At 38.9% G+C, this 22,345-nt stretch overlaps 1 protein-coding gene across 20 annotated transcripts in view; it reads right to left on the bottom strand.

Moving 5' to 3' along the window:
- The window catches only part of MYBPC1 (myosin binding protein C1), an 83,829-nt gene extending 76,886 nt beyond the window's left edge, over positions 1-6,943 (bottom strand). For 9 of the 20 annotated variants that reach the window (XM_048218195.2, XM_057316374.1, XM_057316371.1 and 6 more), the window contains exon 1: positions 6,627-6,871. In XM_048218195.2, coding sequence (XP_048074152.1) covers positions 6,627-6,651 — 25 coding nt within the window. In that variant the 5' untranslated portion in view covers positions 6,652-6,871. Of the gene's footprint in view, positions 1-6,626 lie in introns of all 20 variants that reach the window. The other 11 variants (XM_048218206.2, XM_048218198.2, XM_057316376.1 and 8 more) reach the window with 4 other exon arrangements.
- Positions 6,944-22,345: the final 15,402 nt, after the last annotated feature.

Below are 22,345 nucleotides of genomic sequence, written 5' to 3' on the forward strand. Positions count from 1 at the left end.
ATGCCTTCAAAGTTTATGGGAAGAGGAAGGCATTTAACACCTTATGCTACATTCTGAGTTTGCTGTTTTAGGAGGAAAATACTTAAGTTTCTTTGTGCTAGGTCCTGTTCTGAGCCTTTTAACTTATTTATTTCCTTCTTGTAGAGACCTAATGAGTTAGGTACTATTGGTATTCACATTTCACAGAGGAGGAAGCTGAGGCATATGAAGTGTAACTAACTCAATACATGGTGTAGCTGGAATTGGAACAGCCTAGAATGTTCTATGAATAGTACACTTTGTTTATGTCAGTACGCTTAATAAGGAATATTAGTTAATATGCATAAGGAAAAAGCCAAAATGCTTACCAAATGCAGAACAACTCTAAAGACATCTAACTTTTAAAAAATGAGAAATTAAAATGAAGACTTATACAAATAGGCAAATTTTTAGTTTTAAGTAGAGCATTCTGTTGCAAGATCTAGAAAATTTTATTAAATGGAAAAGCTAATACTTGATAAAGCAAAGAATTCCTGAGCAGTTTAAAAAGAGATTTGATACTATTTAGAGGGAGAATTGGAAGATTTTGGAGGAAAAAAAAAACCCATTTTCTAGCCTAGGTTCTTGTAAATATCTACAGTACAAGTAAAAAAAAAAGAATAAAACAAAATTATAAGATCTAACATCTGATATATTATTAAACATAACTTTAGGTGTATTGATATGTCAAATTGGCCCATAAAAAGATTCCTAAGGGAGTGTAAAAGGGCAAAAGACTTTTCAAAGTGGATTTCAGACTTGAAAGGCATAATGAAAGTCAGATTACAGTTAGCTTTTTATGACCTCATTTTAGAGAGAGAAGTAAGCGTGTGATTAAATGATCCTGGTTTGCCAAATTGACTACTTCACGCCCCAGTCTGATGCAATCTAAAACTTTCCTCTGGAAATGCATAAATAATGCATTGCCCGTAATAGAGGAGTGGAAAGCCCATAAATAATCTGCCCCATGGATGGGAACATCCTGAAACTCGGCTTGTTGTCTATCAGCGAGGCTGTCCAAAACAAATGTACTTTCTGTACGTTAAAGCCGGGCCTAGCCACACAGAGGAGAGCAGACAATATTGTCACTTTGATAGTTTGGGGCCGTCTTTATAAAAAGCTGTGGGGACCCAAGCCCTGTTCTCTCTGGTTATGAGACATTTGCATGCTCAGAGGAAGTTAAGTGATTAAGTCTTCTTTTCCACAGTTTGGTATATTCTTTAATTACTACACTTTCTAATTGGAGGAAACCGCTCTTGAGTAAACAATGGCTGCTTCATGATTACCCTGACCAGGAACACTGTAAATCCGTAACTGCCTTTCTGCATATTTTTGGAGTTTTCCTTGGGTGTAATAGGCTGGACCAACAAGGACTCTAGAAAAGACATCTGTTCCTGTTAAGAACTGACATGGAATAAAAACAAAGAAGGAAGACATGGCCATCTCCCCTCAGGTACACACATAAAATAAAAATTTTCTGCTTATTTTTGATTGCTAGAGTTTTCTTTAATCCTGTTCTTTATTACCTAACACACCCAAGTATGTCTAGAGATGAGGTCTAGAATTACCAGAAGTCATAAGCTGCCAAGAATATTTTGTGTCTCTTAATATAGGTTTCAAAGACTAATTAAGGAGGAGTGCAGATAAAAATAGTAATTATTAACAATAATAAAAATTCTTCTCTGTGTGTGCATTAAGAGCCTACAAGTAAATTTTAGAGGAAATAATTATAAGAAATTTCAGTAAACACAATTAAAACGCTTTCTAGGGCAGTGAAAACCACAGTACTTATTTTCTTTCATGGCATTTTCATCCCACAACCCTCAAATATTTTAAAAAGGGATATACTTGCCTACAAAAGTATTGCAAAAACATTGTTTTCATATTTGCTCAAGTTTCTAAAAAGACTATTTGTTTTTTTAGTTATTGTGCCCATGCATTTCTTAAAAGTGACTTCAGCCTGGGTGGTCACGTGGCATTCGGGGATCCTTCGAAATTGACATAAATAAGGAAAGTGTGAATTGTGTGTCCATAAGGGACCTAAAATAAAATGTTTCAGGCCATGTCTCCTGTCCAAAATAAAGGGAGTCACTGGGGGAACAGAGGCTTGTAAATGCTTTCCTTTTCCCTTTCTCTTAGGTCCCTCAGACCCACTGGAGAGCCCAGCCTTTCCCTTTGTTCATTTCAGGAACTCTCTTACCACTGATTCTTCTGGGCTTTGAAAGGCCTGGGGAAGACTTCTTCAGATTTACTGGAAGAGAAGCAAGGATACAACTTGTTTTTCCAAAGTTTTTTTAAAGCGATATATTTAGGGCGCTTGAGAGGAAAGAATTGGCCAGTCCTTTATTTATCTTCCTAACAGGTGCAGCCCGGGCAGTCATAAAAGCAGGCTACTGAAAAAGAATGATTTTGCCAAGTATTAAGTCTCTCGGGTGTGCATTTGCCCCAGAGTATTCCTTCTTACAGCAGAGAACTCAGATCTCCCCCACCCATCTCCTGTTCAGCATGGCAAATTTTTTTCAGGGGGAAAAATATCGTGGCATTCATTCATAGAACTTCTTTATTCCTCATCCAAATCTACAACTTGGCCTAAATGAATCATTTCAAATTTGGAGGAAAATCGTTGCCCTTGATAAATAGCTCCTCCCTCTTCTCCCATTCTTTTCCTTACTTCCTACAAATTAGCTTTCCCCCAATTGGAACAAAAGGTAGTATTCTATACGTAAGACGACACTTCCCCCTTAAAATTTATTTTGGTGTTTGAAATAGGCCATCCAGTTTCATGCAGGTAGAACTTGAAGGTCAAGGAGTAAATCTGAGAGGGAGGTTTGCCATCACCAGGGCACCTTTTTCTGATGATGACTAAGCCTTGGGCGATGCTGAGGAATACGCAAGAGGTAATGAATCCTGCTCCACACTCAGATAGGTTTGGGGCAGAAGTTTAAATGTGATGAAATCTCTAGGGACCAAGAAAGAAAGATAAAGCAAAGGAAAAACTCCTATGGACTGAAAGAAAGTTTTTCTCCCATTACCATGTTCCTATCCATTCCTACTGAAAAAGGCCAAGATAGTTTTGACGGGTAGATCTTGTGTCAAGTTGATATGACAAGAGTCTACAGCAACAATGGCATACCTTTGATTCCTGGAGTTATCAGAATGGTCCCTTAAAGTTATGGTCATAAATGAACCTGTTTTGTCATATGCTTAAGTTTTCAAGAAGAGATCTTTCATGGAAGATGAGAAGGCTACAGTGTCCCTCCCGAGGTTTTATGAATCACACCCAAGTACCCAGCAGAGCTTAGGCCTTTTCCCTGAGAGTTAAGTACATGAAATATAATAGAGTCTGATAAATTACACAACAAAAAGTAAAATTCGTGTTAAGGCTTCAACTTGGTGTTTTAGAAGATAATTTTTCTAACTCCTGTAGATTCCGACAGTTAACAAATGTCTAAGTATAGTAAAGAGCCAGATTTTAATGATCACATACTTCAGAGATAGAATTCTGAGGAAATCATTTGTGCAGATCGCAAAGCCATTCATAGTATTTTTTGAACCATTAGAGATTCTACCACAGAAGAATTTTCTAATTTCTAATCAGAAATTTTCTAATTTCATGTTGATAAAAATCACTTTTTGACAGGATAAAAGAAATTTCTAGTGAAAGGTGATTCTTTTACATAGTAGAACCCAGAGGCAATTACCCATGAGGGCTTTTAGAACAGAATGCCAGAGACTGGCTTACAGTAAGTGCTCGATTAATAGTTGATATGTAAATACATGTATCAGTCAGGCATTCTGGGATATTTCCACAGATCTGAAACTTCTGCCCACCTCCTGCTACTATTTGATTGGAATAACTTGATTTTGCTAGGCCTCAGGCTCTGCATGAATCCCCAGGGTAAGCTAGGCCTTTTATTTTGAACTGACAGTACAAATACTATAGTTATCTAATGAATAAATATACAATTGATGAAGGTGGAGAGAAGGGCAATTAGAAGTGGTTACTCCTTAAAAATAAGGCTTTCTTTCTCCAAAAGTGGTTACTGAGCCATCCAGAATATCTTCAAGAGTCTAAATCAGGACTGTTGACTGATTCCTTCCATTAGACTTCCTCCTTGATGGCCACAGTTACATGTCCTTCCTCTACCTCCTTAGAAGATTTTAGTTCTCCCAAGACCCAACATGAAGCTCCCAGAATTTGGCCACTGTAGGTAGGGAGGCGGTTAAGAGAGACATCTTTTACAGGTGCTGAAAGATCAGCCTCTTTTGAGGAGTTGCCAAGTTGTCCTGGATCCTAGGCCCATGTACCATATCAATGTTCACAGCAAGTGGTGATGTCCTTCCTGGGTATGGTTCTCCCAGCTGGAGAGATATAGGGACTGGAGGAACGGTCCCCTGTGAGTGTTTCTGCCAATTGTTTAAAATGACTCTGAAGAATTGGTTTGGTGGCATGTTTTATTTTTGAGGCTATATTCCAGAGGGATGTTTTTATGGAACAAAACCACCCCCAGTGAAAATGAAATCAGTTAGGAGAAGGTGCAAGGACCAGAACAGTTCCTGCATTGCCATACTCCTAACTCCTTAATGGAAACACTATTAAAAGGCAATGATTTCACCAGGAAAATTGTGTAAAGTGCAGTTCCTTTAAGAATCAGTTCTGCTGATAAGGAAACAAACAAACAAACAAAATCCTGTACTTCCTCAAAAGATTTTAAATGTATCAGTAACCCTCTTTTTATACCCACTCCCCACCATCCAAATTTCAACTAACCGAAGAATCTATGAGTATAAAATTACCGTCCTGGGTGGGGGGAGTCCTACACAGAATTTCAACAGTGTTTTTATGGCAAAAGATGATCATGGGGACTTTGGCATCTGTATTGATTTATTCAAAAGGAAAAAATAAAAAACAATTTTGGGGGGATGCTGAAGTTAAAGATAGATCTTCCTCTTCGCAGCTCTAAAATTTCATTGTCTCTAAAAGCAGAGTGGGTCAGGACTTGAGTTGTCAGATCAAGAGTAAAACTTTATCATATCTAGCAACAAGAATCATTTAATTAGCTTCATAGGCTCTAGAGTCTGTCATCTTATTTGTTTTTCAGCTTGTCATTTTCAATGGAGAGCTAAAATAACACATGCAAATTCATCCACTAAATGCAGGATCATTAAAACAATATTCTGTCTTTAGTCAGGAAACACAGAATGCATTTCATCCAAATAAGCCTTGAAGAGGCTAGTCAAGTGACAGATCAAATAAAAAGGACACTTAATACACATGTAAATCATTTGCATTACAAATAAGACACTTTAGCAGGGGCTGGACTCACTGCCTGATAGTGGGGATTAAGTTCCCATATTAATGCATGCATTTGGTGTGGTTATTTCGGGTGGAAGACTTCATCCATCAATGCCCTCCACCACTAAGTAAAGCCAACCTGTAAACTGATCACCACAGCCTGTCAACACTGGTTACTTAATTACATAAAGAAAATATATTTCAAAGACTTTTGATAATTTGGGTAGTATTTCAACTTTAGGTTCAATGTCTAGCATCTTTTTCAAGGTTCTTCAAAACAATGGTTAAAAACAGTTTCAAGAATTAAAATTGAAAATGCTAAATACTATTTTTATGCTTCCGGCTCATCTTTTTTTATTGTTTTCATTTTCACAAGTCAAAAATAAAGATTCAGTAAACACGAATGAAGACTAATATGAATGAAATAATATTTTAAAAAGATATTTCCATTAAAAATTAAACTCAATATACTTGCACTATTAATTTGTATTTTTCATTAGTTATTTTAGTAATTTCTAATTCCAGTTATTTATCTAGCTAATTGGTAGTTTTTAAATATTGATCTTTTCATAGAAAGGAGAAACTCCTTATTGGAGGAAGCATTCTTCTAATGAAGAATATTATCATATTTTCAGTGTAATTATTTTTAAAAGGCTACGTATTATGAATATGTCTACAACAAAACTTATTAAAGAACACAATCTAGCAGTGACATTCAAAGACATTCTCTTTTACTCAGTTGTCTGATTTTTTTTTGCATGCAAGAATTTAGCAATATAATAAGCAATGAAGTTTCAAAAGCACTGATAAAAACAAAAAATACCTGCATCTGTATATCTTATATTTTAAATGTCTTCCCATGAAAAACTATAGCAAATCTGGAGATATTGTCATAAATTCTTTTTTGAAATCTTGATCAAATTTATTAACTAAGAAAGCGCTGCAAGCCCCTCCCACCACCCACGAATTGCAAATACATGGTGAAAAATTTGTGACTGAACAAATTGCTTTTGAGAATATGCTTGAAAATGCAAACTGTTCATCCTGAGCAATTAACATCCTTACATGACACTTTGAGGATCCCTTTCAACTGAACAACATGATAATTTGATCATTTTAGTCAATATACCTTCATAAACCATGTGTATCAGATATTTTTCAATCTGTTATGCTCTTCTTGTGTTTTGCCTCTGTCTGTTTATTCCAAAGGATCTTTTCCTTAAATCACAGTGATTCTACTCTTATCGTCTGTTTAAAAAATAAACATACTTTATTAAAAAGTACAACAAAGAGATTTATGGATGAGTCTTACCCTCTTTCTTAGTGGGTTCTGGCATGACCACAAGAAAACGTTATTCTCCAAAGTTTGTCCCCCTCCGACACTGGTTGACAGAAACCCCACAAGCAGTCAGAGATGGTGCGGTCAGCGTGACAAGCAGCTGGGGAGAAGTCCAGGGCTTTTATACTCTGTCTGCACAGCAATCATGTTAGCACCGCCCTTTCTTCAACACAAGGATGCTGGAACTTGACAGCTATGAGGACCTTTCTCACATCTGTTGTCTGCACTCTGCTCTCTCGCCTACTGGAAGGAATCTCCTGTCCATCTCATGTGGCTATGAGAACACCTCTAACTTTCTAAATTCAGCTGCAGCTTCTTGTTCCTTCTTACTTTTCTCTTTCTGTCTGACAGAGGCATGTGTCGACTCAGGAGCGCCGAATGTTTGTTGGATGATAAAAAATGAAGCTAAAAATCATAAAATGCTAGTTCAACATACACCTTAATTTTCACTAAGATTATAAGGGGAAAAAAATCTCTGTGTTCAGAGGACAATTTTATGCTCCCATTAGCTTTTTGCATTCCTCTCTTCTTAATTATTGGTTTTAATTTTCTTTTTCTTTTTTTTTTAAAGATTTTTAACTTATTTATTTGAGAGAGAGAAAGCAGAGTGACAGAGAGAGAGAGCGCACAAGTGGGGTGGAGGGGCAGAGGGAGAGGGAGAAGCAGAGTCCCGGAAGAGCAGGGAGCCCAATTCAGGGCTCCATCCCAAGGACCCTGAGATCATGACTCGAGCTGAAGTCAGATACTTAGACACTTAACCGACCGAGCCACTCAGGTTCCCCGTCAAGTCAAATTTCTATATTGACGATCCCGTCTCATTTTCTTTTCCAAGAATAGCAAGTGTTTCTGTTGAGGAATATTTAGTGTTTACCTTTTTTCAAGAAATGTCCTTTAGAAATTTTACAGGACATATAAAAGAATGAAGTAATGATCCATGCTACAACTTGGGTGAAGCTTGAGAGTGATACGCTAAGTGAGAGAAGCCAGGTGCAAAAGACCACAGTGTACAATTCTGCTGATACGAAATGTCCATGTTAGGCAAATCTTTAGAGTCAGAAAGTCAATTAGTGGTTGCCAGGGGCTGAAGGGAACAGGAATTGGGAGTCGCTGCTAGTGGATATGGGATTTCTTTGAGGGATGACGAAAATGTGTTCTAGAATTAGGTAGTGGTGATGGTTGTACAACTTTGTGGATATATTAAAAGCCAATGAATTATACACTTACAAATATATGGGCCATGAGAAAAGACAGTCAGACCAGTAACCATTGTCTTGCTTCAGGGTGAAAACAGACACGCAAATATAACCTCACATATTGGCAGACTGTATCAGATTTGGCCATTTTCTCCCCAAACTCTCATGGAATTGACAAAGAAATATGAACTGCCATGTGGTCAAACTAAAAAAGACACCTTTCTTTCTTTGTCTACGTGCATGGCACCTCAAAGACCAGGACTAAAATTAGTTTATGTGACAAGACGACTGTTCACGTATCTTTATTGGTATGTATTTTTGAGATTATTTTCAAGGGACTTTGACTGATTTCTACTGAACCAGCCACACTGTCTCGCCTAATTTCCCTTGTGGCTGGGAGCGCAGCTGGTCAGACTTAGCTCTACCAAACTCTGTGCCAAGCTAAGTTTTCATATAAGGATGGAAACTCAACTTAGAACTCAATAGCATCATGCTTTAGCTATGTGGTGGGGAGGGGGAGGAAAGCCAGTTAAGAAGGTCAGTGAACATCTTCTACAGAGAAAGACTTTTTTCAACCACATAGAGAGACTGGGCACATTGTTCTGCTTTTTAAGATATTCCTGTGCTCTTAGATGTGACACCGCTAAAAGCCAGCCAGAAAACAGCAGATTCTGTAATATAAAGTTAGAAGTGCCTTGAAAGAAAAGTAACTTTTTTTCCTGAGTCTACCATGAGAGTATCAATTCACAGATGAAACAAATTAAAGAGGCTAGAATCTGAAGTCAGACCCCTAGGTTCTATTTTTCAACCCACCGTTAACCAGCTGAGTCACCCTAAGAAAGTCAGGCGGTCTTTCTAGAACTCAGTTGCCTTCTGTGTAAAATGAGGGGCTAAAAAAAATGACCTCTGAAGCCCCTTCTGGTTTAATATCATGATTCTATATGAGTGGTCCCTAAAAACGACTCTTTTTCCCCCCAACATTCCCAGCACACTGGACACCACATATGAAATGGACATAAGGACCAAGTGTCATATTGCAGAAGAATGTCTATAGTGATGGACAGATTTCACACATGCCACAAAAGAGGTGCCACGCCATCATTGGCTTCTGCAGAAACTCCCTTGGGTCTTTAATGCACTGATCATTTTACTGAAGTGAGCAAATGCCAGGATATATTGCAACCCACAGAGAAAATATTTTATGACCTGGAAAACTTTTCCATGATACAGGACTTGATTATAAAAAGACAAAAACTTATTGGAGGAATTGAAAGTATGGACAAATTCTAGGATAAATGGTTGTGACGTGTATAAGATGGTTGAAGTAAGATTTAAATTAGAGTAATAAGTAGATAGGTATAATTTTTCCAGGACTGTATTGTTTTAGGAACACATAGCCCTTGTTTCAGATCTTATATGTCCATCTAGTAGGTTACAGACTTCATCTTCAACATCACTCTCAGGAAGTGGGGAAAATGGTCAACAAGGCTCTTTTTTTCTTTTATTAAATGCTTTTTTTTTTTTTTGGTTTTTCTTTTTTTTTTATTTAGGGTTATATTTGGTTGAATATAGCCCTAAAATAACAACAGTTTAATCAAGATAAAACAATTTCTTGCTCACATAAAGCAAATCCAGACATAACTAGTTTAGAGTCATTATAGTGGTTCCACAGAGTCATCAGAAATCCAGGATCCTTCTTCCTGCTCCACCATTCTCCAGGTAACTTCATGGCCTAGTGTGGCTGCTAGTGCTCTGGCCATTACGTTCACATTCCAGGCAGCAGGAAAAAAGAAAAAAGGATTCACTTTCTCCATTTCAAGAAGACTTTTTTGAAGCTCTACACAAAACATCTAATACATCCTATTGGCTAGAACTTGATTATATGGCCGTATTTGGCTACAAAAGAAGCTGAGAAATGTAGATTTTTATTCTCAGTGGCAACTCAGATTCTAGCCTCTTTAATTCTGTTGCTAAAGAGAATTAAGAGAACGGAAGTTGGACAAGCAAATATCAATCCTTGCCATATCTTCCAAAACAAAAGCAGTCATGTTCCCTTCCCCAACCAAAGAACACAGAGAAGTATAAATATAAGCATCATCCTCTTTCCAACCTTGTTCTCACTCCATGGTGTGGATTAAGGTCTAAATTTCCTTGTGTATAAAAGTTCAAATTTACATATTCATACACAGGCAGTTATTCATCTATTTTTTATTTGCATTACTCTTCAGCTTGCTTTTTCCATTTAACCTGTCATAGACAGTCCTTCATACTAATATATGTGTGTGTGTGCCTGCATATGTGTGTCTGTGTGTGTATGTATATATACACATATATGTACCTAACTCTATCTTTTTAATAACTGAATAATCATTCATGGTATGGGTGTGCCTTATTTTTTCCAATTAATTTTCCTTTTGATGGACTTTTAGGTTGTTTTCAGTGTTTCACCACCACAATTAATACTGTAGTAAACATAGTAGACTCTAACCTTAAATATTGATACTTTCAAATTAGTAGGAAAGATTCTTAATAGTGAGCTTGCTGGTTCAGTTGCATAGTTTGACTCTTAATAGACTTTTACTAGTATACTCTCCCAAAAAAAGGTTGCCTATGCAACAGGTCAATCAGCAATATACAAGATTGCCTGTTTTCTCATCTCCTGGATGTTATCATTAAAAAATCAAAAACTTGTCAACTTAATGTGTGAGAGATTATTGTTCCTTATTTGAGTTTCTATTTTTCCAAAAAGTTAAGCAATATTTCATGCTTATTGGTGATCTGTTTCTTTTTCTGTGAATTGTTTTTTTCAAATCTTTTAGTTTTTATTAATGGTATTAACTCTGTAATATATGTTTCAAATATTTTCCCATTTTTTGCCTTTTAATTTTATGTTGTCTTTTGCTATAACAAATTTTTAAAATTTATATTTATTCAAATCTGTCATCTTTTCCTCTATGGCTTCTGGATTTCCTCTCTTTCTTTAAAAAGAAAAGAAGTCTCTCCATCCAGAATTACTCAAATACTCTTATAAATTTTCTTCAAGTATTTTTAAATATTAAAATATTTTTATTGTGTGAATTAGGGGCTATAAACTTGTTTGAGTTCCTTCCCCCCAGCTTAACAGGGACTCATGCCAGCACCATTTCACTGTTATTTTACCACTGACCTGAAATGTTACCTAGAGTTAATGTTAAGTTCGCATATAAACCTGAATCTATTCATAGATGCAGCATACATTTTTCACTTGCTATATTTTCTCTTTAGCCCCATTAAGTAATTACTCTCTACTCACTCCTCTGCCCAGCCCCGGCAACCAACAATATGTTTTCTGTCTCTGTGGGTTTACCTTCCTGTGAATAGTTTATATAAATGGAATCATATAGTATGTGGCTTTTTGTGGCTGGAGTATTCTCTCTGATATTGATACCGAACTCTGTCCCTTTCTGACAATAAATAATCTCCAACTATGAATAAATAAATAATTTGGGAAAAAAGTATTTTCCACGTATAGGATACATTTCCAATAAAATTTTGTTTTGTGCTTAATAATTACTTATCTAGTAATATCTTTTATGTTGTTTTAATCAATTGTGTATAAATACTACTTGGAACAATAACTTAATTCCAAATACATTGCTAACACTATAAAGCCCCGTGGTCACAGAAAAAAAGTTTTAAAAAATTTCGAATTAAATAATTTTGAGACAGAGAAATAGAAGATAAAAAATTTTTTAAACTTAAGGTAGGACGCCTGGATGGGGCAGTCAATTAAGTATGTAACTCTTGATTTTGGCTCTCAGGGTCCTGAGATCGAGCCCCTTTGCAACTATTTATCTTACGACAGAAAATTTTAAAGATAAATTGCAAAAGGGTGCCTGGTGGCTCAGTCAGTTAAACATCTGACACTTTTTTTTTTTTAAGAGAGAAAGAGTTCACGCACATGTGTGGGGGTTGGGGGTCGGGGCAGAGGGAAAGGGAGAGAGAAAGAAAGCAGGCTCCACACCCAGTGTGGGGCCCAACACAGGGCTTGACCTCACAACCCTGAAATCATGACCTGAGCCAAAATCAAGACACAGACACTTAACTGGACTGAACCACCCAGGTGCCTCTGTGTCTGACTCTTGAACTCAGCTCAGGTCTTAATCTCAGGGTCGTGAGTTCAAGCCCAGCACTGGATTCCACACTGGGTGTGGACCTACTTTAAAAAAAAAAAAAAAAAGGACTTTGAAAATCTGTAAAGATTGTTCAAAATTTTCTTTGAAGGCGCATTAGTCAGCTCAGGCTGCCATAAAAAAAATACCATGACTGGGTATCTTAAACAGCAGACATTTGTTTCTCACGAGTCTGGAGAAGATAACTCTAAACCAGAGTACCAGCGTGGTCAGGCTCTGGCGAAGGCCTTCTTCCCCACATTCAGACAGGTGCTTTCTCATTGTGTCTTCACATGGCAGCGAGAGACAGAGAGCAAGCTCTCTGGTGCCACTTTTTCTTTTTTAAGATTTATTTATTTTGGAGTGGGGAGAGGGGCAGAGGGAGAGAGAGAATCCTGAAACAGACTCCCTGCTGAGCGCAGAGCAGACATGGGGTTCCATCTCATGACCTGAGATCATGACCTGAGCCAAAATCAAGGGCTGGACGCTTAACTGACTGAGCCACCCAGGTGTCGCTCTGGTTCCTCTTCTTACAAGGGCACTAATCCCATCATGAGGATCCCATCCTCATGACCTCATCTAAACTTAAGTACCTCCCAAAGGCCCAACCTCCAAATAACATCAATTTAGGCTTAGGACCTAGCATATGAATTTTGGAGGCACACAATTCAGTTCATAGCAAAAGGTATGTGAGCAAAATAGCTTCAGGACTTTGTTTAAATGACCCATTTCAGAAGAGGACAGTGGTCAGGAAGAAGGGACCCAGAGATCTAAATGGCAGGAAACAGACCCTGCCTCTCCCCCTGATTTTCCTCCCTTCCTTTGCCTGGGCCCTTGGGGTTTTGGGGTGGGGGGCTTTCCCCAAGATTCTGCTGCCAGCCCTCTGCTCTCTATGTACATTCTCTCCCTGGGTGAGCTAATCCCCTCTCGCATTCTCAGCTATTACTGTGTGAATGACTCCCAGAACCCATCTCTGACCTCATTCCCAAGTTCCATTTCTGAACCTACCATGTGTATTGAATATTAAAATTGAACCCGTTAGAGATGTAACAATTACTAAAATTGTTACATTTCCTTCCCATGCATATTTTATGGAGAGTATTGAGTTTTAACTAAGTCGTGAAAAGCACAGGTCCAGGATCCAAAATGAGATGAGTCAAAATACAACAGAAAGCAGGTTATCTAGTAATTTAAAATGTGAAGCCTGACCCCACAGAATTATTACTGACATTCTCAGGTCCATCAGTTCTCCCATCACAAACTGCCTCGTTGTATGCAAAACAAGAAGGAACAAGTGGTGAAGGTGGTGAAGGCTTCGTGAATTTGTAAAATTTTAGCAGAGTTTTGCAAAGCAATGACTAAAGTGAATTTTATTTTTCTTTCTTTCTTTCTTTCTTTCTTTCTTTCTTTCTTTCTTTCTTTCTTTCGTGTGTGTGAAATTTGTTCTATGTGTCTTTACAGCTACGAGGACAGTGATGTTTCTACCCGCAACATTATAAATTGATATTATGAATAACCGATCTTTAAATTTAGCCTGCTAATGAACAGATGGTGATAAAATGGAAGATGTTCCCCCCCAAATACTCAATGGGAATCTATTCCATTTTTAAAACCTTCTTACACAAAATGTTCCTGGACTCATCATTCTTGAAACCAGAAAGAAAGAAACCTGCCTTCTTGACATTCCTTAGTGTGACTTTGAATTTCATCTCACACCAAGTACAAGTTCACGCTGGAAGCCTTGCAGGCTATCAATAGAACTCTGCTCACCCGCCTTATTTTAAAGCAGAAGCATGTTAAGCTCTCTAAGCCTCCTCTCATAAGACATACCCTTCATCTCCCAAATTAGTCCTGGTGCCTTTGCTGGACCCCTTCCAAGACTCAGATGTTCTTTTAAGCTTCATGTCCTACCACACGCCATGCAGGAGACTACAAGTAGTGAGAGTTCCTTTGCCTCAAAGTCTCTAATTCATGGACCCTAACAATTTCCAGCCTCCGTATCTCCTTCTCTGTGCTTACAGTGCTTATTGAAAACACACAAAATTTTTCCTAAGTTCGATGACTGTAGATGGCATGTCCAATACATTTATTTTCAGTAAGAAACTAAAAACGAAGCAAAACGAAAAACAAAGTAGAGTGTAATGTAACTCAGAGGTCCCTAACCTTGACCCATCGCTTCCCATCTACAGATCTTCATTCCTACTGTTCCCAGCAGCTGAAGCAGCATTCCTACCTATCACAGTGGCTCCAAAGCTGACCCACTTTGGAAGGATAAACCCAAAGGTAACTTCCTCCAAAGAGTCTTCTCTGGTGCTCCAGCTGGAAATGACCTCTGACTTCTCTGAATATGCACAATCTTTGCCCAGTAATTACAGTCTTGTCTACCTCCTATTGTCCTTATTTATGTGTCTTATTGCTTAAGCCAGAGATCTCAACCTGATAGCCTATGAGCTAAACCCAGTTTGCAGATGAATTTTGCTTGGCCCACATACTTGTTTCATACCAAAAAAATATAAATATCATATAAAATATGAATGTATGGCTTCCCTTGGAAATATTTGGTCCAGATAGAAACAATATGGTGGAGCTCATAGGGGCCACCCCAGTTTGTTTCTGGGCCACTTCAATCATTTGTGCTACATGCTTAGTCCAGGTGGGCATTTGAACTTGCAATACTTCGTCTAGACTATAGTATTCTTGAGGCGGGATCTTGTCTTAATCATATTTAAAGCCTACAGCAGACACTTAGTAATTTGCAGCTGAAAAAAATAAACGTATCTGGTCTGAGAGGCAAGTCTTTCTTTCTTTTTTTTTTAAAGTGACTTCGAGGGATGCCATGGGATCTGACCAATTCCTCCCATTCCCCTGTCCCATCATAACATTGTTCGAAATCTATCAGCAAGTATCTACTCACCTTCTACTATGTGTTGAAAACTAGGAGATAGAAAACAAACAAGTGCAGCCTGCTTCATCCCAAAGGGGACTATTTTAGGTAACAAGAAATATACACATGGAATAATTTGTGAGCAAGATATCATTGCAATTTCAAGGCCACGCAGACACATGTTAAACAGATGAGATGCTGGAACCAGACAGACTTGGGTCTAGATCTTGGCCCTGTACTTAGAATCTTCTAATATTGAGCGAAGTATTTCCCCTCTGAGCCTTAGGTTCCTCCATCTTTTGTTGGCCCCCTTTCGAGATCTAGACGGGGACAGTGACAACACCTCCCTATGTGGGAGGATTAAATGAGCTAACACATGTGAAGTCCCTGGCACGGTGTCTGGACCTGCTCAGTGTTTCACAGGTGGAAGAGGTTATTCCTAGCAGCGAAATGATTCAAAATCACCTACGGTAGATACCAGAACATCTCATCACTTGACAAAATTTGCCAAGCCCTCTTTCTCATCTAGCCTGTATTAGAAGTCAGGCTGCTATATTCTACTAAAAATGGCCGCTTAATATTCAGACTTGACTCCTATGAGGGATTGCTGACGCTGTGTGTGTGGGTGTGATGGAAAAGATGGGTTTGTCACCGTGAGTCCTTTCACACTGTGGACATGTAACAGCCAGCCTTGGTCTGCAGCTGCAGCTGCTATTTGCAGCCCTGGGGCCTCTGAGATGGGATTCTGGGGCTCAGATTTATTTTCTGCCCCGTGCCTTTGTTTGAAAAGACTCCGGCCTGCTCAGCTGCCCTGACTGTTGCTGCTGTCCTGCTGTGCCCTCAGTTTGCCTTCCCGGTGAAGGTGTGCTTCCTCCCTCAGATGTCTCCCAGAAAACTCAGGGAACCCATCCTCATTATTTATTAGTAAACATTTATACTGTCCTGGACATCTTGCTAAACATTTTACATGTATTATCTCATTTAATTCTTAAAAAACTCTTTGAGAGGGGTAACACTGTTATCGTCATTTTAAGATGAAGAAACCGAGGTACAAGGAGATTAAAAAATTTCCAAAGTTCACAGTAAGAAGTGGAGCAAGTACTTGAAAGCAGGCATGTTTCCCAGAATCCACGGTCTTTTATTTTTTCTTAAAGATTTATTTATTTATTTTAGAGAGTGAGGGCATGCAGGGGGAGGGGCAGAGGGAAGAAAGACATACTTCCCACTGAGCAGGGAGCTGATGCGGTGCTTGATCCCAGGACCCTGAGATCATGAGCCGAGTCAAAATCAAGAGTCAGACACTTAACAGAATGAGCCACCCAGGGGCCCCCAGAATCCATGGTCTTAACCATTAAACTATACCCCCTCAAATAAATTTAGGTGATCATCTTTCCTTTGAAAAGATATTTCTGCTAATCTTTAGTTGTTTAATGTTCCTTTAGCATGAAAAAGAGGGTGACGAAGAGATTCCCTCTGTAGGCTCACTTCACAGATCTCCGTAGTGTCACCTGCAACAGTACTTCAAGGACTCTGAGTAACATTTGGGCTAAGTGAGGAAAAAGGAATGATCCATTAGCAAAGTCTGCAATGGACTTTCAGAATGTCTATCTATTGATTATGACATGGAAAGATCCACAAGTAAGGGTCTTTGTATCTTAATTTTGAGGGAATGTATCAATAGAATGATTCCATGAGGTAGGACCACAGATCAGACAAAGTGATAGCATCATCTTAATATTCCTGAAGGGTATATTGTCCTTAGTTTCCATAAATCAAAATAAGGAAATATTTTCATATTTTAGGACTTTGTCAAGTTCTAAGTTTTTTTGGGTTTTTTGTTTGTTTGTTTGAGAAAGAGAAAGAGAGTCCTTGTGTGAGCCTGGGGTGGGGGGAGGGGAAAGAGGGACACAGGGACAGAGGGAGAGAGAGACTCCCAAGCAGGCTCCACTGCCAGCTCAGAGCCTGGTGTGGGGCTCATCTCACATCCATGAGATCATGACCTGAGCGGAAATCAAGAGTTGGACGCTTAACTAACTAAGCCACCCAGGCGCCCCAACTTCTAAGTCTTTGAAGTTAAGAAGAAAAACATTTATGTATCTTCAAATTATATCAAGGCCGAAAGTCTTTAGGGATGAATGAGAAACCTACGCCCATATCTTAAGAGCTGAAGAAACACCAAAGGCAAACATCTGATTAGCACGGTTCAGAGTTGGTTGGTCGAAGTTGCGTTAGCCACAGAGCACGGCTATTGCTTCTTCCATATTCCTTACCAGGGTTAGTAGCTCTACCACCAACCCAGTCATCCAAGCCAGAATATTTGATTTCACATTGTCCCCACTATCCTGCAAGCTCTACCAAGTCTATTTCTACCATAACACCATGGTCATTTACCTTCTTAAAGACAAAGGGAGATTATCACATTGCACATCTAGACCAAGTCTCCTGTTACATCCATGTATCTCTATTTGTATATGATTTGCCTTCTGGGACATATTCCCAAGTAGAAGATCTACAGAGTCATATCCCAAACTTACATTACATAAATGACCTAAACCTCCAATAACATTTTTTAAATGCTGTGGTTTGCATGTATGTGATCCTGGGGCCTCCACACAGGACCTTAGTTAGCAATCTCCCATGAAGTTTGGTCTGTTCTCTAATCCCAACTAGGGAATTAAACACTTTCTCCAAAGACAGTTACTAAAGAGGGAAGACGTTCAGATATGGTATCTAAGAGCCTCTTAGACCTTCCCTTATAGCTTAAGAACTTTCCCACACAGGCCCTTCTGCTCCTCAGGACCATGTGGATGGGTTCTGAACCTCCCAGACTAACACCACAAAACAAACACTTAAAAACTTAAACTAGGACAACCAACTTAGAAAAATGCTTGGCAATATTTACAAAAGCTGAATGTGACCCTGCAATTCCATTCCTAGTTGTATACCCAACAGAAATGCATTTTTTATGCACATGACAAGATAAATAACAGCATTTGTCATAATATAAAAAAAAACTGGAAATAATCCAATTGTTCACCACCACTATAAGGGATAAGCCATGACACATTAGCGGCAATGAGAATAAATGATATGAATGAGTGTCACAAACCTAAAGCCAAACAAAACTGTAGAGAAGCAAAAGACACAGAGAGAACATACTATACTCTTCTATGAAGAACAAAACAGGCAAAGCTAATCTATGCTGTTAGAAGTTGCAATATTCTGTTTCTCAATCTAGATGCTAGTTACACCAAATGCATTGTGTCTGTGAAAATTGAGCTGTATACTTAGGGTATATGCACTTTTCCACATGCATCCTATACTTCAATAATATTTCCTAAATGGAAACAATAAAATAAAGTATTTTAGTTACATAAAAAATCAGATTTGAGAATACAGGATTTGCTCCAAAATAATACAGGAAGCAGGGGAGTTGGTAGAATATAAATCAAAAAGATGCTGTGAGTTGATAGTTTTTTGAAACTGGGTGATGGATCATTATACCTATAAAATGAAGGTTCATTATCATATTCTTCTGTCTGAAGTTTTTTATAATTACACAAAAACCAGAGGAAAAAACTGACTACCTATCTCAGGCTAATTGTGACTGAAAGAGGTTGCCTGCAGGAAATGAAACCACCTTTCCCCACTTTCTCCTAGTGTGAAATCCTTGGGAAATAATAATTTACTAAAAGCTTCTTTATTGAACATGGTAAGGTGGTAGGTTAATAAAAAAAAATCTGATAATTTTTTAAATGATATGTACCAATATTTTAATGTAAACTTTACAAGTGCACAGTCAACCATCTTTTGGTATAAGACTAAGTCTTTTTCTTTTTTAGATATACTGCCTAGAGATATTTGTTACATTTATCACATAAATGACATCCATAGGATTTCCAACATTTGTTTCTCAAAAGCAGAGCCAAAACTTAGTCCTAGAATTCTTTTAGATTATTACCATTTTCTTTCTTTTTTTTTTTTTAAAGATTTTATTTATTTATTCAACAGAGATAGAGACAGCCAGCGAGAGAGGGAACACAAGCAGGGGGAATGGGAGAGGAAGAAGCAGGCTCCTAGCGGAGGAGCCTGATATGGGGCTCGATCCCATAACGCCGGAATCACGCCCTGAGCTGAAGGCAGACGCTTAACCGCTGTGCCACCCAGGCGCCCCAGATTATTACCATTTTCTAAGTCTTACGGTTCATGGTTTGGCCCCTTACTTTGACATTGATTTTTACAATTGGAATTCATTTATGCATTCCACCTAGTTATTACAGAAATGACTCTCCACATTCATATTTCATCTGTTTACTTAACATTTAATTAAATTCCAGTGACAAGTATAACTGGCATAAACAAGTTTGGGAACAAACAATACTCTTGATAAGGTTATCACTCCACTGATCGGAGAGATAAGCCCGTGTCGTTAAGGGAGAGTGTTCCAGGGAGCTAGGGCATCAGTCAGGACGTGTTTCTAGACAAAGTAAAGAGAGGTGGTTAATTTGCCAGTCAGTTAAGTAGAGTTGGATAAAGATAGTTAAGATAGTAATACCTAGGGGCGCCTGGGTGGCTCAGTTGGTTAAGTGTCTGCCTTCAGCTTAGGTCATGATCTCAGGGTCCTGGGATGGAGCTCCCTGCTCAGCGGGGAGTCGGCTTCTCCTTCTTCCTCTGCCCCTCTGCCTCCCTTCCTGTGCTCGTGCACCCCCCTCAAATAAATAAATAAAATCTTTTGTTAAAAAGAGAGTAATATCTATTATTTTTGACTACTTAAGATGTGGTATCTAACTCAAGGTCTATGCTGAGCGTTTTGCATAGATTATTCCACTTAATCCTTTACTAAGGATTCTGCATTCACTATTTCACTTAATTCTTCCAATATTCCTGAAATTATCAGCACCATTTCACAGATGAAAAAAAAAACACGTTTCAGAGAAATTGAGTCATTTATCCAAATATATAAATATTTAGGAAGTAGAAGAGTCAGAATTTCAACTTGTGTGGTCTCTCGACAATACCCACCCTTTAACTGCTGTGGGCTCTTGCTTCTCCTGTTCAGTCAGCCACAGAAAGCGGGGAAGAAATGGTTAAGACACGCCCCCATTACCTCAAGTAGGAGAACTCCGTTTGACCAACAATGTCCTCCACTTGAAAGTGTCACAGGCGCACATTTTGAGGGCTTACTAAATAGGGGAGAGGGCAAGACAGCAGAGGAAGCCAACTGTCTGGCTTCATCCTTTCTTGGGAAACTGGTTCTGAAGGGAGCAAAAGACCTCAGTAAGCACAACGTCATAAATAGTAGCCGTGAGGCACCCTCAGTAAGACAAGTTCACTTTCTTTAAATAATTTCCGTGGGTATCTTTACACAAGTCAGGTTCTCTTCTCTCCCCCAACTGTCCTGGTTATTACAGTCCAGTTGCCCCCTTCTGAGGGAGGAAAAAATGTCATGTTCTAAGCAGATGCTTGCAAGTTGCTCAGGGAATTTGAAACAGAAAATCTCTTTCAGATTTAGGTGGTTTGCAGCCCTGCTACCCATCAGAATCTCCTGGAGAACTTGGAAAAAAATACCTGTACCTGGCCTCTCACGGCCTCGTTCAGGCCCACATGCAGATTTAATTGGGGTGCGTGGGACTGAGCTCCAGCATCAGGATTTTTTTTTTTTTTAAGATTTTATTTATTTGACAGAGAGAGAGACAGCCAGCGAGAGAGGGAACACAAGCAGGGGGAGTGGGAGAGGAAGAAGCAGGCTCCTAGCGGAGGAGCCTGATGTGGGGCTCGATCCCAGAACGCCGGGATCACGCCCTGAGCTGAAGGCAGATGCTTAACAACTGCGCCACCCAGGCACCCCAGGATTTTTTTTTTTTTTTTAAATTCACATTCTCCCAGGTGATTAACCTGTACAGCCAAGTTAATCACCACAGGTCTCAACAGCCAGACTTTTAAGGACCGAGCCGTGTAGTTGATTGGTCCAAAGAAAGGATTTTTTCCCCTTTCACAGTGGGGGTATTCCTGAAAGGCCACTGGAATTATAAACACCTCCTTGCTCACTAGCTTTATAACTTCAAAAGGCCTATTTTTTCTTTCGTGGCTGCTGACACTTCAGCTTCTTCGTCAAGTAGCAATGATCTAACAGTTCTCTATTACAGAACTTCATAAAATGTGTGAAAATTCACCACCTATTTCCCCCTCAATATCAATATCATGAAATCTCCAGGGGAGGGGTCAATGGTACGTCCAGCTCACTTAGAACAAAACAAAGACATTTTTGTATCTTACTGGTCCACGTCACCCGATGGTTTATGAAATAGTCTGTTAGAAAAGACCCTAACCTTACATCTTCTAATTGATTTGAAAAGGAAATGGGAGAAGGAGAGAAAGAGGATCTGGATATTTTTTTAAGGACTATACTTTTGCAGGTTATGCTGATGATGAGCAAACCCCGCGCGTCAGAGTATAAATAGGCCCCAGAGGGACCAAAGTGGAATTTTCACAGTGCTACATGGCGCAATTGGTCAACTGCGTCATCAATTGTTATCTTGCCTTTACTGCCAAACTCAAAAGCCCATCTTTCTTATCTATTCTGAGAAAATCCCACGTGCTTGAATTGTTCTTTAAGAGAGACAAGAACTCTGTCGGGACATTTCCATATTTACAGAAAAGGGAAATCATACATTTCCAGTTCTCTCTTATATTTCTTTTCAAGGTTTATTCAAGGTCATATTCATGGGGGTTTTTTTGGTAGGAAAAACTTTACAGTAGCTTTGATTGAAATGGCTTTTTTTTTAAAGAAAGTAAAATACTAAACTCTAACCCTGAGCTTTTCTGATACATTGATTTTAAAAGACACCGCTGCCTCTACCCAAACAAAATGATGTGTCATCACATTTTTAAAAACTAGAGTTTGCTGTTCCTTCCTCCTTGGCCATTTTAAACATGCATATTTATAGGTTTGATGAAATGTACACTTTGTATATATTTATCCCATCAACTCTGCATACCTAAGGAGATTTATAGAGTCCTTTCCCCAAGCATAATGGACTGAAATCGCTCTTCGTGACCTCTCCACGTCCCTGTAACTCTGTTCCCCTCTATAAACTGAGCGACCAACACATGAGTCTGAAATTTTGTGAGAGAAAGGGACAGCTCTGCAGATTGAAAAAAAGATCCCCCCTCCAGAATTTCCCAGTTTCTAAAGACAGAGAACTAGAGACACTGGTGGAGCGGCCCTCCTATGGGGGAAGATTCTTCATCCCAAAATAAACTCTTCCTGCTCAAGTTAGAGCCTCGGGCTTAAAGTCTCAGCATCTTGGAACCAGAACAATACAAACATGGGCTAAGTGGAACGAGGCAGGAGCATTTGTATGGGATGTGATCATCGCTTTGTTCGTGCAGGCTCAGTGACACGTCGGGAATGCATGGAAGTTAGGGGGGATGTCAGTCAATATAAAGGAAGACGAGGTGCCA

The sequence above is a fragment of the Ursus arctos genome, unplaced genomic scaffold (assembly GCF_023065955.2).
Source record: "Ursus arctos isolate Adak ecotype North America unplaced genomic scaffold, UrsArc2.0 scaffold_21, whole genome shotgun sequence".
Classification (NCBI taxonomy): domain Eukaryota; kingdom Metazoa; phylum Chordata; class Mammalia; order Carnivora; family Ursidae; genus Ursus; species Ursus arctos.